General features: G+C 35.5%; 5 protein-coding genes and 1 pseudogene across 6 annotated transcripts; 3 read left to right on the top strand and 3 right to left on the bottom strand.

The window, feature by feature from the left end:
* The first annotated feature begins 934 nt into the window (after positions 1–934).
* Positions 935–2,168, top strand: LOC145625335 (BURP domain-containing protein BNM2A-like). The gene is made up of 2 exons (XM_081678397.1): positions 935–1,016; positions 1,255–2,168. The coding sequence occupies exons 1-2, from the start codon at positions 969–971 to the stop codon at positions 2,014–2,016; spliced, it is 810 nt and encodes a 269-aa protein (XP_081534523.1). The 5' UTR covers positions 935–968; the 3' UTR covers positions 2,017–2,168.
* Positions 2,169–6,983: 4,815 nt separating this feature from the next.
* Positions 6,984–8,185, top strand: LOC145625328 (BURP domain-containing protein BNM2A-like). The gene is made up of 2 exons (XM_081678387.1): positions 6,984–7,058; positions 7,195–8,185. Exons 1-2 carry the CDS (start codon positions 7,011–7,013, stop codon positions 7,954–7,956), a joined length of 810 nt encoding a protein of 269 aa, XP_081534513.1. The 5' UTR covers positions 6,984–7,010; the 3' UTR covers positions 7,957–8,185.
* A 559-nt stretch (positions 8,186–8,744) lies between these two features.
* LOC145638531 (pentatricopeptide repeat-containing protein At1g31790-like) lies at positions 8,745–10,049 on the bottom strand. Its single transcript, XM_081689514.1, has one exon. It carries the CDS (start codon positions 10,047–10,049, stop codon positions 8,745–8,747), a length of 1,305 nt encoding a protein of 434 aa, XP_081545640.1.
* Positions 10,050–13,037: 2,988 nt separating this feature from the next.
* On the bottom strand, positions 13,038–14,010 carry LOC145638520 (BURP domain-containing protein BNM2A-like). The gene is made up of 2 exons (XM_081689502.1): positions 13,969–14,010; positions 13,038–13,799 (listed from the first exon to the last, which is right to left on the bottom strand). The coding sequence occupies exons 1-2, from the start codon at positions 14,008–14,010 to the stop codon at positions 13,038–13,040; spliced, it is 804 nt and encodes a 267-aa protein (XP_081545628.1).
* Positions 14,011–17,914: 3,904 nt separating this feature from the next.
* Positions 17,915–23,484, top strand: LOC145638512 (cation/H(+) antiporter 15 pseudogene; annotated as a pseudogene).
* On the bottom strand, positions 20,820–26,344 carry LOC145562013 (nuclear intron maturase 4, mitochondrial-like). 2 transcript variants are annotated; one of them, XM_081622162.1, is made up of 3 exons: positions 26,105–26,344; positions 23,514–25,938; positions 20,820–20,956 (listed from the first exon to the last, which is right to left on the bottom strand). In XM_081622162.1, the coding sequence occupies exons 1-2, from the start codon at positions 26,217–26,219 to the stop codon at positions 23,621–23,623; spliced, it is 2,433 nt and encodes an 810-aa protein (XP_081478288.1). In that variant the 5' UTR covers positions 26,220–26,344; the 3' UTR covers positions 20,820–20,956; positions 23,514–23,620. The 2 variants fall into 2 exon arrangements, with proteins under 2 accessions (XP_081478288.1, XP_081478295.1); XM_081622169.1 differs by lacking the exon at positions 20,820–20,956 and adding an exon at positions 20,968–21,096.
* Positions 26,345–27,266: the final 922 nt, after the last annotated feature.

Genomic DNA, 27,266 nt, shown 5'->3' with positions numbered 1-27,266 from the left:
TTAATATCTCTATATCTCGATATTGTAAAATTATAAAAAGTGTATTTTTATAAAATATACATTGAGACGATTCAAACAAGATCTCACTTGACTATGTTTTGTCATAGCTATTAATCATAAAAGTTAGTCAAAGTACAGTTAATGAATAAATGTAAAAGTCAAATGGTGTCAACTAAAAAAAAAAACAAAGAAAGTATCTCAAAAATAGTGTGAATTGAATTTTGATTTATGTGAGAATCCTGATTTGAGTCAGGGTCTGTTCTCATTGACTGAATTGAATTGAATTGAAATGAAATGAATATTTTATAAGAGAAGGAAAATAGAAGCTGAACTGAACTGAATTGAACTAAGCTAAACTAAACTGAAAATAAACGTATGAGAAAAGAACCTTAGTCTTAAACTCCTCATTCATCTTAATGCCTTGAGATGGGAAAGTATTTAAATTGATACACACATCCAAGGAACACCTAATTTTACTACAGTAACTTATATTACACATATATATGCTATATGATTAAAATCTAACTATTTCTCAATCACTCTTACATAATGTATAATGTATGAGTACATGATAAAATTAAAAATAATAATACAAAAATCAATCAGTGTGATATGATTAATTAACACCCTATTCTCGATCTTCAACTTATTTTGATTTTGATTAGGAAAAAAAAAAAATCAATTTTTTCACTAACATATTCAGACATACGGGGTAATAATTTTGCAGCAACTTTTGTTAAGATGATTTAGAATGAACCAAAGAAATTGAAGAGATTATAGACTTAAAATCCTCTCTTTTAAAATTTACTTACCCCTATTTTCTTTTATTTTTTATTCATATAGTGTAGGCCCCATAATTGAATAAATATTTACTTCTTATCCTCTTATAAATAGAAACCCAAGCTTTTGACGAATGTACTCAAATCATAAGCAACATCCACAAACATCTCATCCAATCAACCAACAAAATGAAGATGTTTTTGGGTTTCCTAAGTTCAGCCGTACTCCTTTTGGTGGTAATTTCTCTACTCCTAGCTTAAATTGTTTAGCAATATAAATTGCAAGTCTTATTTAATTTATATGTACAAAAAAAAAAAAAAAAAACCTCCTTTAATTTAGGAAAAAGTCCATATTTTGAATTTACAACATAATTTAATACATCCTACATATACTAATATTTATATTTGAAATGTTATTGGATTAGTCGCGGTATATTTTCATATTATCAACTTTTTATAATTCCGTTCCATGCAGGTTGTGAGTGCTAGAGATGTTGATTTCACCAAGAAGTCCGAGTTCAAAGAATCCGACTATGTGTTCTTCAACTACAACGACCTCAAGGTCGGAGCAAAAATGCCAATTTACTTCGGAGGTGCATTCGACACCGAAATCCCACATTTTCTTCCTAAGGAAAAAGCCGAAATGATCCCATTCTCATCCCAAAAACTCCCATTCCTTCTTAACTATTTCGGGTTCCAACCCGAATCACCTCAAGCTAAGGCCATGGAATACAGTCTCAAAAAATGCGAGGGAGAAATCCCCGACGCCAAAGGAGCCAAAAAATGTGTCACCTCCTTAGACTCTATGATCGATTTCGTTCGCCAAACCTTCAAAACTAGTTCTACAAACAACGGTGGTCAATTATTTGATGACCTTAAGGTGTTGAGTACTAGTCCACTCCCGAAATCGGCCAAAGTATTTCAACCTTACACAATCATTGAACAACCTAAAAGAGTACCTAGTCCTAAAATGACCGCGTGTCACATGCTGACTTATCCTTACGCGGTGTACTATTGCCATAACCCTGACCCTGAAAACCGAGTTTACGAAATCAGTTTGGTGGGTGAAGATGGTACTCGTGTTAATGCGATTGCTAGTTGCCACATGAATTCAAATGCATTTGACGCTGATCTCGCCGTGTTCCGTATGTTTAACACACAGCCTGGTTCACCAGTGTGCCATTTCCTTTCTTCTGATGGACTACTTTGGGTGCCTGCTAACCCGTCCTCGGTCTAATTGTACTGCGGCTACTAGTACGAGTTCATTTAATGAGGCAAGAAAGATGGTACTTCACTCTAATCGGAATTGAATAAGTCGATCTGTTAGTGTTGTTTTGTTCTTGTTTTTAACTTTCTAATGTCTTAACTTGGCTATTATGAAGAGGATTCCTAGAAACTAGCAAGTGTAGCTAGTGTTTAATTGGGTCCTTTGATGTATGTTTTTATTATCGATCAACCGTGTACTTAATCATCGATTAATAAAATCTTGTTTTATGTACTTGCTAGTTGCTATTATGTTTTATATTTTTTGTATTTCCTTTGTTCACTCTTAGTTGCAACGTTTTACACGCGCCAATCACCATTTTCCTGGAATGATCAGTTTGAAATTTTTCATTGTAAAACTTTAAATTTCAAATATCTTTAACCAAATAACTAACATTAATAAAAAAAAATTACACTATGAAAGCATAAACCAAGTCGAATCTGATAAAATCTTAAGTAATTACTAGATCTGTCAAAAGTTGATCCGACCCGAAATATCGACTCAAATCCGATTATTAACCGACCTATCTGAACCCAAAAAAATGGTGACCCAACCCTGATCAGAGTCGACCTGAAACCAACCCTAGACCCGAATTGACCCGAGTATGTGATACCCAAACCCGAACATATATGAACTGGCCTGGAGATAACCCGACCCGAATGTAACACGTAATTTATTGACCTGAACCGAACCTGACTTGAACCGAAATTGACCCAAACCTGTTTTAACCCGTCAAAACCCGACTTTAACCCGACCCCAAGATGTATTCCCTAGAATTTCAAGACTTTTCGACACCTGAACCGATTACTCCAAAAATTCTCAAAAATTTTTTGACTTTTTTTTGCCCGGAAATAAAAATTTCCGAAATGTTCACCAAGGTGTCTAATACCCTCCGGGAGTCCAATTGGGTAGGTATAACCATCCAATTTGCCTTTAAATGACCAATTTACCGGTTTACAACTTGCGCCGATTTCATTAACTCAAGTCTACCACAAACATTTATGACAACATATAATGATCATATATGGTTCCAAATGACATTATATGATCCTAAGATGTATACCCTATAATCTAATGACTTTTCGACACCGGGCCCCGAAACCTCCAAAATTTCTTTAAAAACGTGGATATTAGCCTTCAATTTTGGAATTTTTTTACTTTTTTTCGCCCAGGAATAAAAATTGCCGAAATGTTTACCATAGTCCCTTATATCCTCTGGGAGTCTAATTGGGTGATTGGAACCATCCAATTTGCCTTTAAACGGCTAATTTACCAAATTACAACTTGCACCAATTTCATTAATTCAAGCCTACCACGAACATTTATGACAATATATAATGATCATATATGGTTTCAAACGGCATTATATGACCCCGAGATATATCCCCTAAAATCTCAAGTCTTTTCAACACCGGCCCCGAAACTTCAAAAAAAAATTCAAAAATCGTGTTTCAATTTTGGAATTTTTTTACTTTTATTCACTCGGAAATAAAAATTGCCGAAATTTTTACCATGGTCACTAATACCCTCCGGGAATCCAATTGGCTAGGCGGAACCATCCAATTTGCCTTTAAACGACCAATTTACCGGTTTACAACTTGCACCGATTTCATTAACTCAAGCCTACCACGAACATTTATGACAACATATTATGATCATATATGGTTCCAAACGGCATTATATGACCCTGAGATGTATCACCTAAAATCTCAATGCTTTTCAATACTGGGCCCCGAAACATTCGAATTTTCTCAAAAAGCGTGGATATTAGCCTTCAATTTTCGAATTTTTTGACTATTTTTCGCCCGGATATAAAAATTGCCGAAATGTTTACCATGGTCTCTAATACCCTCAGGGAGTCCAATTGGGTGTTTGGAACCATCCATCTTTTAAATGACTAATTTATCGGTTTAAAACTTGCACCGATTTCATTAATAGCCTACCACGTACATTTATGACAACAAATAATGATTATATATGGTTCCAAACGACATTATATGACCCCGGGATGTATTACCAAGAATTTCAAGACTTTTCGACACCGGACTCCTAAACCTCCAAAATTTCTCAAAAAGCGTGCGGATATTAGCCTTCAATTTTGGATTTTTTATTTTTATTTTTTTTTGCCCGTAAAAAAAATTGCCGAAATGTTTACCATGGTACTTAATACCCTACGGGAGTCCAATTGGGTGTGTGGAACCATCCACTTTGCTGTTAAATGACCAATTTACCAGTTTAAAACTTGCAGCAATTTACCGTTTTAGAACGGCTAATTTAATTAAATTGCATCGAGCCTGACTTGGACTGAAATTTACCCTAACCCATTTTAACCCGTCCTAATCCGTTTTAATCAAAACCCGAATTTAACTCGACTTGTTACTAACCTAACCTATATTCAGCCCGACCCGTTTCTAACCTGACCCGAATTTAACCCAACCTGTTACAAACCCGACCCGAAATCAACCCGACTTGTTATTGACCTGACCCAAATTCAACCCGACCCGAATTTTACCAGACTTATTACTTACCCGACCCAAAAATTCAATCGATCTGTTACTAACTTGACTCGAAATTAACACGACTTGTGATTGACCCGACATAAATTCAACCCAAATTGTTCCTGACCCGATTTCAAATCACCTTAAATACAATTTAGACCACCTTATTGTTGTTGATCAAAACATTTTGTATATGAAGACCAAGTCGGTCCAGGCCAGCAAAAGAAAGGAGCATCATCCTCAAATTTAAGAGTTAAATATAGTATATATTTGTTGTATGGCCAAAGGAGATAATTATCTTCCTAAATTATAAACAATAGTTCCCTAGTATATCGTCATATATATTATAGTCAAAGGAAATAATTAGCTTTATAAAAATGATAATTATCTATTTATAGTTAGTTGAATCCGAATATGACCTGACTTGGAAATAATTCGACCTGATTGTAACCTGTAAATTATAGACTTGAACATAACCTGACTTGAATCCGAGAATGACCCGACTTAGATTCGTTGATTTAAAGATTCTTCTCTATAGTTATATCCTTATTTTTTTTTTAACCATTTTGCACATTTTCAAGCTAAATAATAATTGTAAAAAAAAAAAAAATTGGAATGTATTATTGCATTAAGTTCAAAGATAAAAGAACAGATGAAGTAAAAATATTGTATACCTCAATTTCTAAATACTCACAACACTTTCTTTTTTGTCGGTTTAGAATATTTGCAACACTTTCTATTTGATGACTTAAACCACTACATATTACATATTGTTTCTTCCTCCCAATAAGCCACTTCACAAATATTTAATTATTTATCCCTTTCACTACTCAATTAATCCTTTATTATTCTATCACCTATAAACTATTAAAAATACTCTCATTAAGGGCATGTTCCAATAAATTCAGTACAGTTCAGTTCTATTCAGTTCAGTTCCATTGTTCAATAAATTCAGTTCAGTTTAGTCAATCGGACCCTAAAAACACATATATTGATACACATAAAATTATTCATTTTCATACATTATCCACAACACTTCTAAAAATCACCTTCAAACTCAAATATTGCAAACAATGTTTAAAAATGGAGGTAGTAGTTACTCATCATGTCAGAAAAAATTCCCCGGGATATTCAACAATGTCACGCGTTACTTCAATTCCCCCAATCATTTCTCTTGCAATGCATCCTTTTTTCATTTTTATTTAAAGACAGGATTCTTTCACTACTTGTTGAAAACAGACTAATGAAAATGCCAAGTGTTAATCTAACCCATAAACTAAGAATTATATATCTAGCCTTTAACAATGGCTAGATGATCCTGGCCCTTAACATTCTCCGGAGCTATGCATGCACATGCATAAATAGGCTAATAGCTATGCATGCATTGTATATATAGACATGCAATACGCACAATTGTCATTTCTTATCTTATTATTTTTTTTAATACTATTGTTTTATTTTTGTTTTTTAGAAATAAAGTAGGAACCAATTAAGTTTGTCAAATAAATTAAAATTAAGGATGATAAGATTTAACCAATAGGCTATGGACTTAATTTTCAGGTCTATATATTTCCATTTATTAATATGCAATTGTACAGGGATACCATTAAATATTGCATGATTTAGTAATTGAAACCTACTTCAAATCTTCAATAATGCATATCTTTAACCGTTTATATTGTTAATTAAAAAAAATTAAAATGTGAAAAATATAAATTAAAATGAATAAAACAAGGCCCAAATAATTATATTTTTCCTTACGAAAAAATAGGGATTATAGTGCGAATATGAAAATGTTTCATCTTAAAAATGGAATAATATGTAAAATGAAGGTCATAAAATCAAATCTTAAACAAAGATTGTTTAAAGGTTTTCTAACACACTACGAAATTATAATAATCACTCTTTACTTGACACACCTTTTTTTTTTGGAAAGCTTGGGGCTTTATTAATGCAAAGTCAAAGTATTTTAGAGCATGTAAGGGGTAATTAATCTTATATGAACAATGATTAACCTAAATTTGCTCTACTTCAAAAGCACTAATCTAGCGAGGTAATGAGCAACATAATTGCACTCAATGCATCAACTTTAGTTGGACACACTAATTACACTCAATGCATCAACTTCTTTAGACTACACACTACTAGTTACACTCAATAACACACTCAGAATTTAGAAGGATCAAATCAAATTAGTAAACAGACTAAAATTTTATAGACCAATTAAACCTTAATATTGCCTTACCAAGTACGGAGTATACATTTATTAAGAACATGCACTTGTTAAAAATCTACAAAGTACTACTTGTATTATTTCTTTTTTACCCAATTCCTATAGTGTAGGCCCCATGCTTGATTAAATTACTAATTCTTATCCGCTTATAAATAGCAACTCAAGTTTTTGACGAATGTACTCAAAACTAAAACTAATATCCACAAACATCTCACCCAATCAAATCAACAAGTAAGATGAAGATGTTTTTGGGTTTCCTCAGTTCAGCCGTTCTGTTTTTGGTGGTAATTTCTCTATCTACAAACTTTTAGTCATATATTGTTGAGCAATATATAATGTTATTTGTACATATTATAAGGAAATACTGTATACTTTAATTATTTACGTACCATATATTAATATATGAATGCATGCATGCAGGTTGTGAGCGCTAGAGATGTTGAGTTCAGCAAGAAGTCTGAGTTCAACGAGGCAGACTATGTGTTCTTCAACTACAACGATCTCAGAGTCGGCGCGAAAATGCCAATTTACTTTGGTGGTGCATTTGATTCTGAAGTCCCAAATTTTCTACCTAAGGAAAAGGCTGATATGATCCCTTTCTCTTCACAAAAACTTCCCTTTCTTCTTAACTATTTCGGCTTCCAGCCGGAGTCTCCTCAAGCGAAAGCAATGGAATACAGTCTCAAAAAGTGTGAAGGTGAAATCCCTGATGCCCAAGGAGCCAAAAAATGTGTTACCTCTTTGGACTCTATGATCGATTTTGTTCGTGAAACCTTTAAAATTAGTAACACCGGTAATGGTGGTCAGTTGTTTGATGATCTTAAGGTATTGAGTACAAGTCCACTCCCAAAATCCGCCAAAGTATTCCAACCTTACACCATCATTGAACAACCTAAAAGAGTACCTAGTCCTAAAATGACCGCTTGTCACATGCTGACTTATCCCTACGCCGTCTACTATTGCCATAACCCTGACCCTGAAAACCGAGTGTACGAAATTACTTTGATGGGTGAGGATGGTACTCGTGTTAACGCTGTTGCTAGTTGCCACATGAATTCTAAGGCCTTTGACCCTAACCTAATGGTCTTCCGTATGTTTAACACTCAGCCAGGCTCCCCTGTTTGCCACTTCCTTTCTTCTGATGGTCTACTTTGGGTTCCTGCTAACCCAACCTCGCTCTAGATTGAACTACTGCTACTTCTAATGCGCGTTGATTTATGATTCAAGAAGATTGGTACTCCACTTTCATCGTAGTCGGATCCCCTCTATCGAGTAAGGAAAAGTCGAACTGTTAGTGTTGTTTTGTTCTTGTTTTAACTTTCTAATGTTTTAACTTAGTCATGTACTCATGTAAAGGACTCCCATAAACTAGCAAGTGTAGCTAGTGTTAATTGGGTCCTCTAAGTGTCTGTTTTTAGTCACCAGATATCGAGTTCATATCAAAGATAAACAAACTGATTTTCATAAACTAGAAGCCAGTGCTACTGATAACATATACAGATAACAGACCATCTGAAATATACTCATATAAACAAGCTGTTCAAAATGATACTCATATAGTCATATGTACAAATTTGTACACGAATTCAGGCAAACAACATGTAATATAAACACTAAATGGTCTGTTGAAACGACATGTATTACCTGATCTAGTGCAAAATCTCCCAATGCAAGCTTTGCTGCTAAGTTGACCGATTATCAGTTTTCCATGAGTACCATGACAGGGCACAATTGATGCAGGAGACCAAATAATGGCTAGCAAATTTCGTAGATGAATGCTTCCGTATATATCTCAGGTCGAACATACAACAAGAGATCGTGTCATTCGTTAAGTTTCAGTCATCCATTAGCAAATCGAAACCCATCAATACACATCTCTAGCAGAACTTGCTTACAATATCACATAGGATCAGTTCTGTAACCTGGGTTTGATATTATCATCCTTACAAAACTGTTCCTGTTAGTATTCATCATGTTATTTCTAGCTTCAGACTACCACAGGCAAGCCTGACTTCATCCATTACTGATTTCTGTGGTTTCAGACCTGCAGCCTTCATTTCGTACAAGGTCTTTAAGGCGTCAATGTACGATCCATGGTGTATAAAACCAGTAACCATAGCGTTCCAACACGCATTGTTTCGTTTCCTGTGATCCATACTGTCAAAAACTCTCTTAGCATCATTCAACAATCCACATCTACCATACATGTCAATAAGAGCACACATCACAAAAACACAACTGTCCAACCCGAGTTTTATAGCATTAGCATGAACTTGTTGTCCAAACAATCCACCATCACCAACTCTTCCACAAGCCTTAAGAACATTAGAAAATGTATACTCGTTCATCCTAACTCCGGCCTCGCCCATCACCCGAAAAAGTCTTATCACCTCTCCAAAACATTGTTTGCGGCCATTGTTAACAATAACACCAGTCCAAAGCACAGTATCGCGGTGATCAACCACTCGAATAAGGTCAAAGAACACATGATTAGCCTCCATTAAACACCCAGATTTTCCATAGAATTCAACCAAAGCAGTATCAACCACTAATCCTCTATCATAACCCATTTTAAGCATCCACCCATGAACCATCTTCCCTAAATCAACCTCCTTTAAATGTACACAAGCCTTAAGAAAACTAACCAAAACAATTTCCAAACCCGAATCAAACTCCTGATAAACAAAATATCGATGCATATTCACAAACAACTCCAAAGCTTCCTCAAAAAGATGATTATTAATAAGGGCAGCCATCACAATAGCCAAAGAAATAAAATTTCTGTGCGGCATTTCATCGAACAGTTGGTGTGCAACATCAAAACAACCGCAGCTTACAAGCATCAATAAAATTCGATTAAGCAAACACAACCCAGAAGAACCCTTTAAAAACCTAACAATCCCAGCATTTTTCTTCATGTGGGTATAAATTCCTGCTGCTTCAATGGCGTCTCGCTTTTGGGTACATTCAACAACAAGAGAAGCATAAATATCTGGGGTAACAACAACTCCAAGACCATCCATTAAGCGTAGAACATCAAAGATTCTGTTATTTTTATTGCAAATTTGATTATTTTGATGTTGAGGCGGCGACGGCGGCGGCGGTGGCGGTGAGATGGTGGTGGTTTTATGCAGTGGTTGTCGGAGAAGGGTGGTTTTAAGAGGGAAAATGGGTTTGAGAATTGAAGGGGGGTGTTTTTGTTTTGGGGTTGGTTGAATGAAACGAGTAATGGAAGTTGTAGTTGTAATTGGGGAGTTCAGATTAATGAGTTCCATTATTCTCCACCATTTGCGTTTGGGTTCAACTGTTCAAGGGATTGTCATACAAAAATAAGATGCACTCGACTACTTGTACTCTTTGTAGGTGATAAAGAACAATGTATCAATTTGAGGATTTGGGTCGGGTTATTTGGTCACGCCACTCATGTGGTGCGGATGTAACCAAATCAAATTAAGATGTGATTTTTTAAGTTAAAAAAATCCATATTAAAACAAAGTAAGACTTTTGGAAAATTTGCAAATTGCAGGCATTTAAAATTCGTATTTTGCAAATTACAGCCATTTAAAAAAAAATTTGCAAATTGCAACCCAAAAGTTCATATAAATTGTAAATTGCAGTCCGATTCAACTTTTTTATCGGTTTACAAGTCGAAAAATCTTCGTTTAAGGTTTTAGGGGCCATTAGGGTTCCGAGTTGAGCTCGGAATTAGCAAAAAAAATAACGCAAGTATCTCGTTTTGCGTAACAAAAATGTATCAATTTTTGGGAAACTGTAAATATGAGATACTTACGTTATTTTTTTGCTAATTCCGAGCTGAATTTGGGCCCCTAAAGGCTAAAATGACCCCTAAGACCTTTATTGAAGATTTTTCAACATGTAAACCGATGAAAAAATTGAATCGGACTGCAATTTACAATTTATACGAACTTTTGGGCTGCAATTTGCAAAAAAAAAAAAAATTAAATGGCTGCAATTTGCAAAATATGAACTTTAAATGGCTGCAGTTTGCAAATTTTCCAACACTTTTTGTTGACTACAAAGGAATAGTTTAAATTTTTAACATGTTAAATTTCAATTACTTATTAAGGCCCCGTTCTCTTCACCTTATTTTTGCTGAACTGAAATTATTTTTACTGAAACAAAATTATATTTGCTGAACTTAAATTATTTTTACTGAACTTAAATTAATTTTACTGAACTGAAATTATTATTGCTGAACTGAAATTATTTTTACTGATTTTCTATTATAATTCTTCTTTAAGAAAACCGAATTTAACAATTTTTACTGAATTGAAATTATTTTTACTGAACTGAACTTATTTTTACTGAATTGAAATTATTTTTACTTAATATTATTTTTTTAAGGTGAAGAGAACAGGGCCTAACTTTTACATTGGTTACAATTTTTTTTTTTTTTTTTTTTTTTTTGACAGGGTTACAATTTTTTGATAACAATTGAATTATATTTCATTTATAATGCTTTCCCTTTCCTATGCTTTTCCGCAAAATATATGTGGTGACAATATAAAATACAAATGGTGATGAAACTATTTGCTAGCTTTAATTTATATCGTTTATAAGTAGAACAAAATGGTAGATTCTTGGCTTCCTTAACACCTTAATGTCTTGGCGGCTTGGCCCATTAATTAGTTAAAATCAAGGACTTATGTAGTTGTATACAATAAGGGGTCGTTTGGTTCGCACAGGGTAATCGGAATGGAATGAACAAAGGGAAAGACAAGGAATGGAATGAAATTACCAAAAATTGTGTATGCTGTTTGTTTTACAACAAAGAGAATGAGCCCCACCACCACACCACCACCACACAGCCACCTACACTTTCACTCTCCACCGTTTCCAGCCACCAAACCCCTCACCGTGCGCCTCCCTTCGCCGGCCGTCCCCGCCCCTCGCAAATCCTCCCTCAGCCCCGTAAAACTTACCTCAGCCACGAATGAACCCTAGAAACCATTCTCCCTCACCATAAAAACCGTCGACAACCCTTCCCCCACCTTCGTAACCCTAGCATTTAGGGTTTCGAGGGTGGTGGGAGAGGCGACTGACGATTTTAAGGGGAGGGAGAAGAGTTTTTAGGGTTTTGCGGTGGTTATGGGACGTTTTATGGGGGAGGGGCAGATTTGCGGGGAGAGGGGAAGGGCAGCGACGGGAAGGGGCGGGGCGGGGCTTTGGGAGGGCTAGGCGGCGGTTTAACGGCGATAGGGAGGGCTGGGTGGGTGGTGGTGGTTATTTTTGCGAGGGTTGTGGTTGTTTTTGCGGGGGAGGGGAGGGCGGCAAGGATGGGGGGTGGGGCAGCGGTGGTCGGGGGTAGGGTCGGCGGTGGTCAGGTATGTAGGTGGGTTGGTTTCCGGTGGTGTTGGTAGGTGTAAAGGTGGTGATATGGTGGTGTTGGGGTGGCTAGGGAATGGAATGGAAATACCTAGGGGAGGGTGGGGAATGAACTTAGAAGGAATTTGGGGAATGGAGGGGGTAAAGGGAATGAAAGAAAGTGCTAACAAACATCAACAAAGGGAATCGGGCCAGTTGATTCCCATTCCCTTTCCTGAATACCCCCAACCAAACGGCCCCTAAGTTACAAGTCATATCCCTCCATCATCATTTATATTTTGTATTGTCTTTGTGGCTCATTTGGACCGACTAAAAAAAAAAAATTCCGCAGTCTTTGTAGTTAGTAATTATGAAAAATTATTTCTTGATTGAAAACAAAGAGTTGTTTATTCAAATGTATTAAGGATGTAAGCCATATTCTCGTGTATGTATGATTGGAGATTGGACATTTGCGTGCATAACCCTAACTTTTATGCATTGATTTTTGAAAAAACTAAATATAACCAGTCACCACTCCCCAATGTTTGTTAATCGATTATTATGCAAACCAACCAAAGATAACACCCAAATGACCCCATAGTACGTTCATAAACAAGATTTTATTAATCGATGATTAAGTACACGGTTGATCGATAATAAAAACATAAACTTAGTACCCAATTAAACACTAGCTTTTTCTCAAAAAAAAAAAAAAAAAAAAAAAAAAAAAAATTAAACACTAGCTACACTTGCTAGTGTATGGAAATCCTCTTCTTAAACCAAGTTAAACCATTAGAAAGTTAAAAACAAGCTAGAACAAACAACACTAACAAATCGACTTATTATTATTCCGATGAGAGTGGAGTACCATCTTTCTTGCTTCATTAATCAACTCGTACTAGCTAGTAGTCGCAGCAGCAGCAGCAGCAGTCGTACTATTAGATTGAGGAAGGGTTAGCAGGCACCCAAAGTAGACCATCAGAAGAAAGGAAATGGCAAACCGGAGAGCCGGGTGTAATGTTAAACATACGGAACACGGCAAGGTCAGCGTCAAATGCATTTGAATTCATGTGGCAACTAGCAATCGCGTTAACACGAGTACCATCTTCACCCACCAAACTGATTTCGTAAACCCGGTTTTCAGGGTCAGGGTTATGGCAATAGTACAACGCGTAAGGATAAGTCAGCATGTGACACGCGGTCATTTTAGGGCTAGGTACTCTTTTAGGTTGTTCAATGATTGTGTAAGGTTGGAATACTTTGGCCGATTTCGGGAGTGGACTAGTACTCAACACCTTAAGGTCATTAATTAACTGATCACCCTTACCGGTAGCACTAGTTTTACAGGATTGGCGAACGAAATCGAGCATAGAATCCAAGGAGGTAACACATTTTTTGGCTCCTTGAGCGTGGGGAATTTCAGCCTCACATTTTTTGAGACTGAATTCCATGGCTTTAGCTTGAGGTGATTCGGGTTGGAAACCGAAATAGTTAAGAATGAATGAGAGGTGGTTGGATGAGAAGGGGATCATATCGACCTTTTCTTTAGGAAGAAAACGAGGGATTTCAGCATCAAATGCACCACCAAAGTAAATCGGCATTTTCGCCCCGACCTTGAGGTCGTTGTAGTTGAAGAACACATAGTCGGATTCTTTGAACTCGGACTTGTTATGGAAGTCGACTTCTCCAGCATTCACAACCTGCGTGGAACAGAATTATTTAAGTTGATCGATATTATGAAAATATACATTGTAACTATTTTAATAACATTTTGAATTATACGGAGTAATGTATGTTGTATAGTGCAAATTAAAAGTAAAGTTTACAATTTGTATTGTTAAAGAATAATTTTAAGAGTAGAGAAATTACCACTAAAAAGACTACGGCTAAAGTGAGAACACCCAAAAACATTTTCATTTTGTTGGTTGAATGAATTGGATGAGATGTTTGTGGATATTACTTTTTATTTGAGTACGGGCCTGTTCCGATTGACTGAACTCAGCTGAACTGAACTGAACTGAACTGAACTGAACCAAGCTGAACTGAACTGAACTAAACTGAACTGAACTGAACTGAACCGAGCTAACTGAACTGAACTTATTAATTAGTGATTTTTAACTACGGATTAGTGATCTTTGATTATTTATTGATTATTTATTGATCTTTGAAAATATATTAAAAACTTGAAACCTCTAAACATTTTAAACACATATACTATTTACGATCCTAACAGAAAAGCAGCTATGGATATTGTACGACAAGAAATAACTGATCAGATATGGGAGTCAGTTCAGAGGAATGCCGAGGTAATGGAGGAGTTTGGTGGACAAGAAGAAGACGAAGAACTAACTGAAGACGAAGAACTAACTGACTATGAAAATTAGTTTAAGTTGTGTAGTACTCTAATTTTCTCAATGAGATTAACATTAGAAATATGTTTCAAAAAAATAGAACCATTTGAACAATGAATTGTATCAATATTATTATTGTTATTATTATTATTATTAATTATTGATGATTATTATTATTATTTATTGATTATTATTATTAGTATTATTATTAGTATTATTATTATTATTATTGTTATTATTATTATTTATTGATGATTATTATTATTATTTATTGATTATTATTGTTAGTATTATTATTATTATTTCAATTATTATTGTTATTATTATTATTATTATTTCAATTATTATTGTTATTATTATTATTGTTAATATTATTATTATTATTATTATTATTATTATTATTATTATTATTATTATTATTATTATATACTATTTATTATTATTATTTTTGTTGTTGTTGTTGTCGTTGTAATAAGATCTTAAAAGAATGAAATTTGGCTTTATATCATTAGCAATATCATTAGACATAAATTAAGAGTTGAGCTGAACTGAACTGAACTGAACTGAACTGAACTGAACTGAACTGAACTGAACTGAGCTGAACTGAACTGAGCTGAACTGAACTGAACTGAACTGAATTTCAACGGAACAGAACAGGCCCTACATTCATCAAAATTTGAGTTGCTACTTATAGGCAAATAACTATTAATTATTTTATCAAGCATGGGGCCTACCGCCTACACTATACGAATTTGAAAATTATTAAAATAAGTATTAAGATTTTTTTTTATTATTATTTATTTTTTTATTTTTTTTTTTGACGGGAAGAAATTGTTGTCTTTGGCTAGCTATTTGCCTAAATAAGTCGTATGTTATAGTTTGATTATTGTATTATAAAGATATGACTTCTTAATTAAGTAGGTAAGAGAAAGTTGTTTAAAAACATGTGTATTATCGAAAATCTTAAATGGACGTGTGTTATGTAGTGGATAATAAGTGAAATTAATCAAAAGAGAAGATTGTAAGTATTGAATATCAATAGGCAACACGCCTACAAAACTAAGCTAGAGTGAGTAAAATTAAAACATACTTGTACTAAGTAAGATTTTGTGAAATTACATAATGTTGTGTATATGTTACTTAAATATAGTGTTTGTAAGTCTCTTTATCTTAAAGTATTAATCAACTTTGATGGGATTATTGCATGTTAATATCCAATTAAGGAAATTGTTTAACAATTTTAAAAATATAGAGAAATGAACTATTTAGATAAGTGGTGTATAGTCGTATACTTGTGTTTCGCATTTGATCAAATCTTGTAAAGTGTGAGAGTTTGTATATCCTTTCAAAGCTAAAGAAAATAAAATGTTGCAGTAATTGATCGAAATACATCAATATTAGTGTCATCTTTTATCAAAGTTAGTGTTGCTGTGTGTCCAAATGAAAGTGTGTGAAGCAAAATATACCAATGATACATCTTTGATAAATGAAATTTTACACACTCATCTTATGCATATACATAATTAGATTATCGTACATATAGTTTATTTTTACTTTATTGGACCTGAACTTAACTAAACTTATTCGACCTTGTTAAATATATTAAACTGTATTTTTATAAGTTGTATATTACCATATGTACTGATCAATGATATGAGTATCTTTAAAACTAGAGAATAATTATTTTATTTTTAAAAAAAAAAAAGGATATGCAATGCCACTTGTACGAATTGCATGTCTACATATATGCATGCATAACTATTGGCCTACTACTTAGCTTGCATGTGCATGCGTAACTGAAGGCAACGATTGGATAATACTTGCATGTGTTTATGTCATAAACTCATAACAATTTATTGTTTAAGTTTAAAGTTGTTTAACACTTGGCAATGCCATTAGTCTGTCTCCAACAAGTTTTGAAAGAATTCTATCCAAAACATAAAACCACGCAATGCAAGAGGAAAGTAACGCATGACTTACAATCTGCCTTCATATCATCATGTCAAGTTACAGTTTCTATCAGATCACGGGTAGTATATACTTTTGGTGGTGAAATTTAACAGCGTTTTATGGATTGTTAAATTAACTAAACGAAAAATACAATCAATTATTTTGTTAACCACTTTGTGCCTAAGCCTAACCATGTTCTACAAAATTTAGTTAATAATCCAAAATTTGTATTTATGATTTATTGTTTATACTTGTTAATTGTCTTTGATTTACAATTTTGTAAAAGGGAAACATAATTTTATTAAGTGAGGTTTGGATTTTGAGCTATGAGGATATGTGAAAGTTTTTCTGAGAGGTGGTATTAGCTCAACTTGATTCAATACACTATAATATGTCAAAATAGTAAAATATAAAATTATTACATTGGTTAAAATAATAAATATATACAAAGTTAAGAGTATCGTTTATATGTGCACAACTGCACACCATACAACTAATTTTTTTAAGAGAAATATTAACGCTTTATCACCTGCACTAGTAAAAAAAATATAATTATTGCAATCAATATTCTATTCACCCTTCATAATATTTAATTTTTTGAGATTTTTACAAAATTTTACTACAATAAATCCAACCTATTTCGTAAATTATATAAAATTTCTCTGTATGATTAGATAGTATGGTAACTTTTCAATATTTATTTACATGTATACATGAAAATAAATTCTCAATGGAGGGGGTTGTATACTTGTATACCATGCTAGAAGTTATTGTACAATTACAAAGTATTTCATAATGTAATCTAGGTAAAAAGGCTTAATATAACCCTAGTCTAGATTCTAGTGTTTGAATATGCGAGCACTTGGAACAATTTTGTCTAATTGAAGAAAAAGAAAAAAAAAAACAAAATTTTCAATTTCCCTAAAAGATAGGAGAGTCTTCACAACATTACATGATATCATCTTAATTTCCTTAAAATAGCATATTTTCACTATCTAAGCAAAAAAAATTCTAACCACAAAGATATGCACAAAAATTGAATGGACAACCAAAAGAAGCTAAATTTTACTTGTTTCTCCTAATTTTCTTTCATTCTTCCAACAATCAAAAAAGAAACCAGTTTTTATTGCAATTACCAACAATAAAAATAGAAGCTTTCACATGAAAAAATAGCTAGAATAAAACTCTCCACCTTCATTCTTCAATTCTAGCACACAAAGAAGGCATTATTGTTGATTCGATTCGAGGTGTTGGCGCGGTGGTTCGAAGCATGAGGGCACCAATTTAACCACCATAATTGGGTTATAATCAAGGGAGAAAGAAAAGCACCAAATATAATCAAGGGAGAAAGAAAAGCACCAAAAATGGCAGAAAGTACAAATGCAACAAATACAAATTCATTGGAGTCTAGCCCTATAGTATGTTATGCACCAACAATGATAACAACAAATGGGGTGTGGCAAGGAGATAATCCCTTAGATTATTCCTTACCACTCTTCATTTTGCAATTAACGATGGTGGTCGTTACTACTCGTGTTCTTGTTTTCATCCTCAAGCCACTTCGCCAACCCCGAGTCATCGCTGAAATCCTTGTAAGTACATTTTCATAATCGAACAACTCTTGTAAGGGTCGTGTGGGGAGACAAATTATTAAACGATTTAAAATTATAAAATAACACAATAGGGTTGATTTATTAACGTATTATTTGATCAATGATGGGCATTTGTGAAATGGTATATCTCCGTCTTATTGATGTATCATAGAACAAAATCAATTAAAACATAGCATGGAAAATGTCTTCCTAATTTTCAATAGAATTTTGCAATTTTGCCAGTACTGCTTGCTCTGATCTTCAAATGATGATTATAAAAAGGAAATAGTTTCCTCTCCATTGAAAGTAACCCCACTATTTTGTCAACCCTTCACATGCTTTACATAAAACAATAACATAATTTGATGCAACATAAAAAAAAATCTATAGAATAATTGGTAAGTTTACGCGATTTCAAACTTATGTCTCAACTTATATACTAATCTCTAGTGCATTATGCATAGTGTGTGTTGGTGTAACAAAACCATGGTTTGATGTATGCTAACATATGTTGCTTGCTTATGCTAAATTAATCAAATAGGGAGGTGTTATACTTGGACCTTCAATCTTGGGGAGATTTGAACGCTTTGCCAACACCATATTTCCTCTAAGAAGTGTGATGGTGCTAGAAACTATGGCGAACATTGGCCTCTTGTATTTCCTATTTCTGGTTGGGGTTGAGATGGATTTAGCAGTTATCAAACGTACTGGGAGGAAGGCGATCAGCATCGCAATTGGGGGAATGATCTTACCCTTTGTCATTGGATGCACCTTCTCCCTCTTAATGCAACACAAAGATGACAGCACCCACCACGGAACTTTTGTGCTCTTCCTAGGTGTTGCTCTCGCTGTCACTGCCTTCCCTGTGCTAGCTCGAGTTCTTGCCGAGCTCAAGCTCATCAATACAGAGTTAGGGCGGATTGCCATGTCATCAGCACTTGTCAATGACATCTGTGCTTGGGTGCTCTTAGCCTTGGCCATCGCGTTAGCCGAGACCAACTCAACCAGTCTCACTTCCCTCTGGGTGATTCTATCGAGCACTGCCTTTGTGGTCGTGTGCATCTTCTTGGTTAGACCCACCATCATGTGGATGATCCGCCGCACACCTGAGGGTGAGCCGTTCAGTGATTTTTACATATGCCTTATCCTCACAGGGGTTATGATCTCAGGGTTCATCACTGATGCTATAGGAACACATTCTGTATTTGGGGCCTTTGTCTTCGGCCTTATCATCCCAAATGGACCTTTGGGAGTAACCCTCATAGAAAAGCTCGAAGATTTCGTATCAGGCCTTCTACTTCCTCTGTTTTTTGCAATCAGTGGTCTTAAGACCGACATTGGTCAAGTTGGCGGCCCCAAAGTCTGGGGCAATCTCATGGCTGTCATTGTACTGGCTTGTTCTGGCAAGGTTGCTGGCACTGCTGCTGTCGCCTACTACTACAACATGCCAATCCGTGAAGGAATCACCCTTGGTTTGCTCATGAACACCAAGGGTCTAGTTGAAATGATTGTCCTAAATGTGGGCAAGGACCAAAAGGTCAGAAAGCCATTAGATTCGTATATTTCCTCATTTCATTGCTATATAAATAAAATATGGAGATATCAAACAGCACAGATATGCAGCAAACAGATATGAATGACAATATTGAATATACTGGTATAATTAACAAAGATAAATGAACTTTACCAGTTGATTAGTCTTGCACTTCTGAGATTTTAATTATGTTGTCACAGGTATTAGACGATGCATCATTTTCAATCATGGTGATATCAGCTTTGATAATGACTGGTGTGATTGCTCCCCTGGTCACCGCAATTTACCGGCCAGCAAGAAGATCTGTGGCATATAAGAGAAGAACCATACAAAAATCAAAACCAGATGCTGAACTGAAAGTATTGACTTGCATCCACACCCCAAGGAATGTCCCGACTATAATAAATCTCCTGGAAGCCAGCAACCCGTCAAGAAAATCTCCAATATGTGTCTATGTGCTACATCTAGTAGAATTGACAGGACGAGCATCAGCAATGCTCATAGTCCACAACACCAGAAAGTCAGGTCGGCCTGCTCTCAACAGAACACAAGCTCAGTCAGACCATATCATCAATGCCTTTGAAAATTACGAGCAGCATGCTCAAGCTGGATCAGTCTCGGTCCAGCCCCTGACAGCCATTTCCCCTTATAACTCAATGCATGAAGACATTTGTCACTTAGCACAGGAAAAGCGAGTGGCATTTATCATCATCCCCTTCCATAAGCAACAAACAGTGGATGGGGGCATGGAATCAACGAATCCAGCCTTCCGAATGATAAATCAGAATCTTAATCCAATGCCCCTTGCTCAGTTGGAATCCTTGTCGACAGAGGGCTAAGTGGGTCAACCCGTTTGGCTGCAAACCAGGTGTCACACAACATAGCAGTGCTCTTCTTTGGTGGGCCTGATGATAGGGAGGCACTTGCATATGCATTGAGAATGTCAGAACACCCAAGCATCACAGTAACTGTAATGAGGTTCATACCAGGTGACGATGCTTCTAGAACAACATCTGTGGAGCCAAGTCGTGAGCCAGGGGATCCTAGAGTGCTAACTGTGATAACTGATGCTGAACAAGAGAAGCAAATGGATGAAGAGTTCATCAACGACTTCAAAACGAAGACCGCCAACAGCGACTCAATCACCTACATGGAGAGGGTTGTAGATAATGGGGAGGAAACTGTGGCTTCCATAAGAGCAATCGAAAGTGTTCACGATCTGTACATAGTTGGAAGAGGGCAGGGCATGATATCACCACTAACAGCAGGTCTAACAGACTGGAGTGAGTGTCCTGAACTTGGAGCAATAGGTGACATGTTGGCATCATCAGATTTTGCAGCAACAAGTTCTGTTCTAGTGGTGCAACAATATGTTGGTTTAGGGCCACAACATGAATCTCCACCAACTCCTGATAGCCCTACTGCTCAAGCTGATCTTGATGAGCAATTAAATGCAGGAGTGCATCAGACGAACCAAAGACAACCACCAGCAAAGGGTCAGAATGCCTTCAATCTCTAAAAATTAGCCGTAACCTAGTGATATCTAACAATGCTGACGCTGCATTATCATCTGATAAGAAGTAATGAGAACAATTTATTGCGGCATTTTCTAGCAGAAATAGGACCCCCCCCCCCCCGAACCCATATGCGACCTTTATTCTTCTTTTTTTAAAAGTTAGTTTTCATGATTTCATCTTCTGTTTACACCTCCCTCTAATTCACTTCGCCAAATTGACGCTCTAAGTCTCTAACTATCCCCACACCTATATGGCTATACCACTAAATCTATATTCAAGTTGTGTATATAACTAATTGTTACAAGAGCCCACTTGTATAGTCACTTAGTAATCGCTTGGGAGGGGGGTTTTGACTTTTGAGTATAATTTTTATATTTATCATATATGGGCCAATGGTTGCTTTATAGTACTTGCATTAAGTACCATATCATCTGAACCTGGCACCCAACCCCCCTGCAAGATATTTTATATCTCAGAATATAGATGATGCATTTTCCATCCACAGAAGCCTCACATGATATCCATACATTTGAAGTGACAATTATGCAGATAACAATCTATTTCTGTTTGTTCCACCATCCTCTCCTTCACCAGGGCTTAACTTTACCATTCGTCTAGTTACTTTTATAAGTGTATCATATATTAAGCAAGGAAGCCATTCTACAAAAGACAAATTAATGTCGCCGGACATGAATTAAAAGCAAATCACAAACTCACTCCAAACAATTGTGATTGAATTGTCACCTCAAATGAGTAATTTCACCCGTGATAAATGACAGGTTAGATTTGTGCCTTATTGTAAATTTGTAGAAACTTGGATAAGCGTGGAATTATTACAAAGAATCTATTTTACTTCTTTTATGTCACATTAATATTTTGATATGGCTTCTTTGGTTTTCCAATAACAATTATCTCAAAAGCCCATTTACCTACCACCCCGGTTTTCCTGGTCTACTCACTGTAACAAAGGAAACTAAAGAGAGCTCAAAAGGGGGACAACTCATGTGGATACTTTTTCTTTTTAGATTGAGAGATATTTGTTAAAGATAACTGGTCACAAAAGGTGGGGTGGGAGATGATATAATATGAATAAAAGGTTGATGTAAATGGAATGGAGTAAAAGTGAGTAGAACTTAGGAAAACGGAGGAAGTATATGCTTTTGTGCATTGTATTTTCTTAAAAAAAAATGCCTAGGGGGTGGATCTAGCATCCACATATTGACATACATTGAATATTTACCTTACATAATAAATGATTAAATAGTACTCCCTTTGTTTTGGAATTATTGGCACACTCCCTTGGGCACGTAGTTAAAGAAAATACCATAGAATGAGTTGTTTAATGCAAAGTAAAGTCGAAGAATTTAGTTTATATTATTGAAAAAGGGACTATGTGAAAGTAGGAAACATTAGAGGGCCATTGTAAGTATGGTTAATATAATTTAATTATAGTGGGCCCTTGCCATTTATGGTAGAGTACTCTGAAAAGGCTAAAAGAGGGAAGTTTGTCAATTTTTCCGAAACGGAGGGAGTATACATAAGTCTTTTTGCAAAGTTGTCTAGCCCTTTAAAACAAATACAATTTTTTAGTCCAAGGAGGTAGAATATGTTAAGTCCACCAGTTCAAATTAAATTATCAACAGAAAACCTGGATTATACACGATCTTCCACTGTCTTTGGTCGTACAAGATACAGAATATAAACCATAAAATCCAGAAAAAAAAATCCTCATGAATTAATAGCAAAGTACTTAAAGGTAAGTGTAATAGATCAACCTAAGGAAGGGTAGTATAGGTATTCTACTAATATTAGCTCACTAGGTTAATAGTCCTTAGTATAAATAGAGAGGGAAGGAAAGGAAATGGGTAGGCAAAAATTGGATGAAACTTGTTGAGAGTTGTGACCTCAAGTCACTTGGAGAGTGGTAACCTAAAGTTACCGATTGGGAGAGAATCAAGCCTCTCGAAAGCTTGATAATCTATCTTACGAGTAGTTTGTTTAGTGTGTTAGTGTGTGTCATTTCATCTCATCAATTATAATATTTCACATTTAGCTTTTATTATTCCTTCCTTAATCTGCAATTTTCTGCCATTAGTTACTGTTTAATACCTAGCCATGTCGGTACATGACAGTAAGATGTGCACTAGTCACCACACTATACAGCTCAAATTGAAAGGTACATGAACTTTTCATGCAAGATCACAAGCATCTCACTGCAAAAAATTTTCTAAGAGGTAATCTATATCTTCTATCATGACTCTTTGCTCTATAGAATGGTGTGAAACTAATAATTCCATGAATGCATATGGGAAGGTTGTATAACATGTACAGATACTACCAAAATTTCCCCTTTCCTAGAACCCAATACAGTAAATGAAGGACAAAATCTGATCACCTAATGTGCAATACATATATGATATCACAGAAAATGTGCAATGGAAGTAACTTTGACAAGAATTGGAAAACATACCTAGAAAGACATCAAGCTCAAGCGTTCCCAAAAACCAGATTTTCTTTATATGCTTCTCAATATGAGCTGACTGTTAAAAGGGTAACCATTTATATAGAAAAGCCTCCTCATTTCCATGAACCAAATTCAATGGACTGAAGTGATATTTCACCTAGATACAGGTCTTTCAGATGCTGCTTACACAACCCAATACGCCTTTTATTCAAACTGGGGTGAATACAAGTTGAAAATCCCGTATTCCAACCAGGAAATTTCTGCCTTTCCATCACATGAAGAATGTAAACACATGGTGCTGCAGCTGAGCAACCCATAACGAAACAGTTACATGGCCTGGACAGGCTCACCATCCTGGCAAGAGACAGTTGGCACAACCCACTGTAAGAAGTTCCATACATAAATGCCTTATCATGATCAAGAGTACAAGAATTCAATGTATCTTCACATATTCCATACTCTCCGTCCTGGCATAGCGAAATCCTGCTCAGCTGAGAGTCAAAACTTTTTTCTATATCAGACTCATGAATTCTGTATTTAAGCGCCAGTGTCCGGATGCAAGACTTCCTAACTTGGTCTGACACGATAATCTTTAACTCACCAAAGTTTTCACACTCACTGTACCATCTCATCCATCTATGTACAATACCAGTAAACCAATCAATTATTTGGCTGCTATCCTGTAAAATGAGAACGCGAACTGCACGGGCATACCCTTCATCATTGATCAGTCCATAGCGTAACAAACGTTTCTCAATGACATTGACAGGAGCTATAACCTTTGTGACGGTCTCACATCTTGGAGATAACCCAGAACTTGGCAAAAGGGAAAGAAGAGATTCGGTTTCAGAAGAATTGTATTTTTCAACAAGTCTCTGAAACTCATAAAAGGACTCCTGCAGAGATGGTGGAAGTGCAGGTTCAGCAATGCACTTGGACAAGATGTATTCTTCACTGGTTGCAGCATTTGTCTTTACATCTTGCATCCAAATCTTTATTAATTGCTTATACCAGTGATCGGTTTCCATGCCCGACTTACGGTAGCAGGATATTTTGCTCAAAAGAGAGTTATTATCAGAAAGATGCCTTATCTCTGACTCCTTGACCTTTCTCAAACCATGACCCAAACACTTCTTACCTATTCTCACTGTCCCTGCATCCCAAACCTCCTGTTTCTGCAAAGCAAATAATTTCACCTTTTCCTTCAATTTGTGAACTGCTCTTACTGCTGGACTGTCTTTAATGGTTCTAAGAACTAATGCGCCGGCAAAACGAACACCTTGGCTGTAGTTACATGGTACTATCTCCATATTGCTGTTAACATCTAAATGAAGACAATTCTGGAAGTAATTCTGAACCTCAGACTTTAATGAAATTGCAGCCTCTTTGGAGCCAGAAACAGCAAAAAATATTTCATCCATGAAGCGACAAGAATAGACTCTAAGACCAGAATTCTCATGACTTTTGGAGTTGTCAGCACTGCATTTTATTTGTCTCCTAAACCAGCTTCTCAACCTTGACTGAGGCTGTTTTTCATCAAGCTCGGAACTAGATTCAAGAGCCTCGTATCTCATTGACATTCTGTGGAACTCATCATCAAAGAGATCAAGGTAAATATTCATCAATATAGGGGATAGTGTTCCCTCTTGAGGCAGGCCCTGACCTTTCGGAAAGCCTCCAAATTCTACATTGAGTACTTGAGCAGCAAACATGCTACGGATCATCTCACATAAAGAGTGGTCCTCAACCTTATCCTCTATGGTCGAGATTAGTTTAGCCAGTACGACAGAATCTAACCTCTTGCTTACTAGCACGGTGAACCACCAATCAGGATCAGAGATCTCCTTGCAAATGTACTTAAAGGCTGATAAATGCCCTCTTCCACTTCGACCACCATGAGAAATTTTCGAGAAATGAGGCTTATAAACAACTTCCAAAACTATTCTTAATGCTTCTTGAACTACCTTCAATTTCAAATTAGGAAGGACAAGGACTTCCTTTCTACCACTACCCTTCGTCGAGATAGTAAACGTATTCGCTTCCACATCAAACCTTTCACTCGCAAGCTCTTTGGCCAAAGACTCAAAACAAATGCCCGAATCCTCAAATGTCGTGACATCAACATTCGAGCTAATTCTAATACAATTGTAAGCATCCAAAAGGGTCTTAGGATCAGCAACAACTTTCATAAAAAGATCATAAAACCTCCCATTCATATACTGCTGCTTCACTCTCTTCTTTACACGCGTTTCGAACAGCCGTTTCAACCTAAATCTGCCATTTTTTTGCCTATCAGTGTCTTCAACATCATCAGGAGGTGAAGACTCAACAACTACAGAAGCTAAACTCTTTGCTAACCCCAATTTCTCAACATCATTTTTGGCCTCTTGAAGGATTGATAAATAAGATTGATTTCTACCCAGATTAATTCCTGACCCAAATTAACAAAAATCAACCCATATAATGCAAATTTCACTAAAATTAAATGTACCACTATATTTGAAACAAGTATTAATAAATCAACAATTGGTATTATTCAGCAACAAAAAATACGAAGTATAATTAATAATATATGTAAATGCTTGAAAAATACTTACTTGGAGAAACATGCAATTGATTGATGATTGCAGAAGCTTTTGCAGTAGAAAATTCATGAAATCCAAGAAAGAAAAACCCTTTTTTGCTGAAATTTGATAACCTCAGGAACCACATCAGTCAATAAAAATTCACAAAAAATAAAGGAAATTATTGCATTGTAATTGGAGGGAGATGGTGGTTAATGTTGGTAAAGATGGTGGTGAAGCAGGGACTAGGGAGAGATAGAAAGAGAGAGAGGACTTGGGGGGGGGGGGGGGGGGGGTGAGAAGGTAGTAGGGAAGTGGGTGCTAAATTTTTTTTTTTTGACAGAAGTGGGTGCTAAATTGCAGCTAGGGTCTTGCTTACAAATATTACTACTTAAATAATTTCTCATTACTAGCTTAATCATTGGAGCTAGAAAATGTAATTAGATTGACCAACCATCAAGCTAATTTGTTTCCAAAAAAACTTACTAAAATAAAATAAATCAGAATAAATAAAATGAATTTTATCAGCTTAAATTAAGGAGGTGTGGTCTATTTGAATAGTAAGCTATTAGCTAGCCATTTGAGCTAAAATACATGCCACACGTGTTTTAAATTTTAGACTAATGTGCTATGCCTATATTCGACTAAAATACATGCGATACGTATTTTAAATTTTAGAGGCTATATTGATTATAAGTCAAAGGTTGATAACTAGCTAAGAAAATGAATAGCAGTATGTTTAGGGATTTGGATCTAAACTCGTTTGGTATGATGATTGTTTTAAAAAGAAAACTTGTTCATCTTCCTTTTATTAGCAACTTCACTATCTCATTTAACTTATGCCTTAACCTGATTGTATGTTTAAGGTTTATGAAAGGCTAAGGAAGCAAGTAGATGAATTGAACATTGAATGACTTTCTCCACTGTAAAATCGTCCACTCGCTCAAGTAATGCATTTTGGCAAATAATTCATCACCATACCACTAAAAAAAAATTAAAAAATTAGGGTTGGTGCTATTGTTTTGTTTGGTTAGATTTATTAACTTGTTTGAAATCAAGAATTTGATGCTCTTGTTTGGTTTGGTTAAAATAATTAATTCATTAGAATGTGTGACTAATTGATTGTTAATAATGTGTTTGGTAAATAGTTGATTTTTTAAAATTGTTTGAGTATGCAAAATGACCAATAAGGGCC

Source organism: Chenopodium album, chromosome 1 (genome assembly GCF_948465745.1).
Source record: "Chenopodium album chromosome 1, dcCheAlbu1.1, whole genome shotgun sequence".
Lineage (NCBI taxonomy): Eukaryota > Viridiplantae > Streptophyta > Magnoliopsida > Caryophyllales > Amaranthaceae > Chenopodium > Chenopodium album.
Note: the sequence above shows the minus strand (reverse complement) of the source record. Positions and strands in the feature narration are given on the sequence as shown.

Bases quoted from the DNA above. Each gene is read 5' to 3' on its own strand.
- LOC145562013 (XM_081622162.1), bottom strand. From the start codon at position 26,219: ATGTGGTTCCTGAGGTTATCAAATTTCAGCAAAAAAGGGTTTTTCTTT. The intron at 25,939-26,104 runs GTAAGTATTTTT...AATTTGGGTCAG, and splicing joins TCAATTGCATGTTTCTCCAA to GAATTAATCTGGGTAGAAAT.
- LOC145625335 (XM_081678397.1), top strand. From the start codon at position 969: ATGAAGATGTTTTTGGGTTTCCTAAGTTCAGCCGTACTCCTTTTGGTG. The intron at 1,017-1,254 runs GTAATTTCTCTA...CGTTCCATGCAG, and splicing joins CAGCCGTACTCCTTTTGGTG to GTTGTGAGTGCTAGAGATGT.
- LOC145638520 (XM_081689502.1), bottom strand. From the start codon at position 14,010: ATGTTTTTGGGTGTTCTCACTTTAGCCGTAGTCTTTTTAGTG. The intron at 13,800-13,968 runs GTAATTTCTCTA...TGTTCCACGCAG, and splicing joins TAGCCGTAGTCTTTTTAGTG to GTTGTGAATGCTGGAGAAGT.
- LOC145625328 (XM_081678387.1), top strand. From the start codon at position 7,011: ATGAAGATGTTTTTGGGTTTCCTCAGTTCAGCCGTTCTGTTTTTGGTG. The intron at 7,059-7,194 runs GTAATTTCTCTA...GCATGCATGCAG, and splicing joins CAGCCGTTCTGTTTTTGGTG to GTTGTGAGCGCTAGAGATGT.
- LOC145638531 (XM_081689514.1), bottom strand. From the start codon at position 10,049: ATGGAACTCATTAATCTGAACTCCCCAATTACAACTACAACTTCCATT.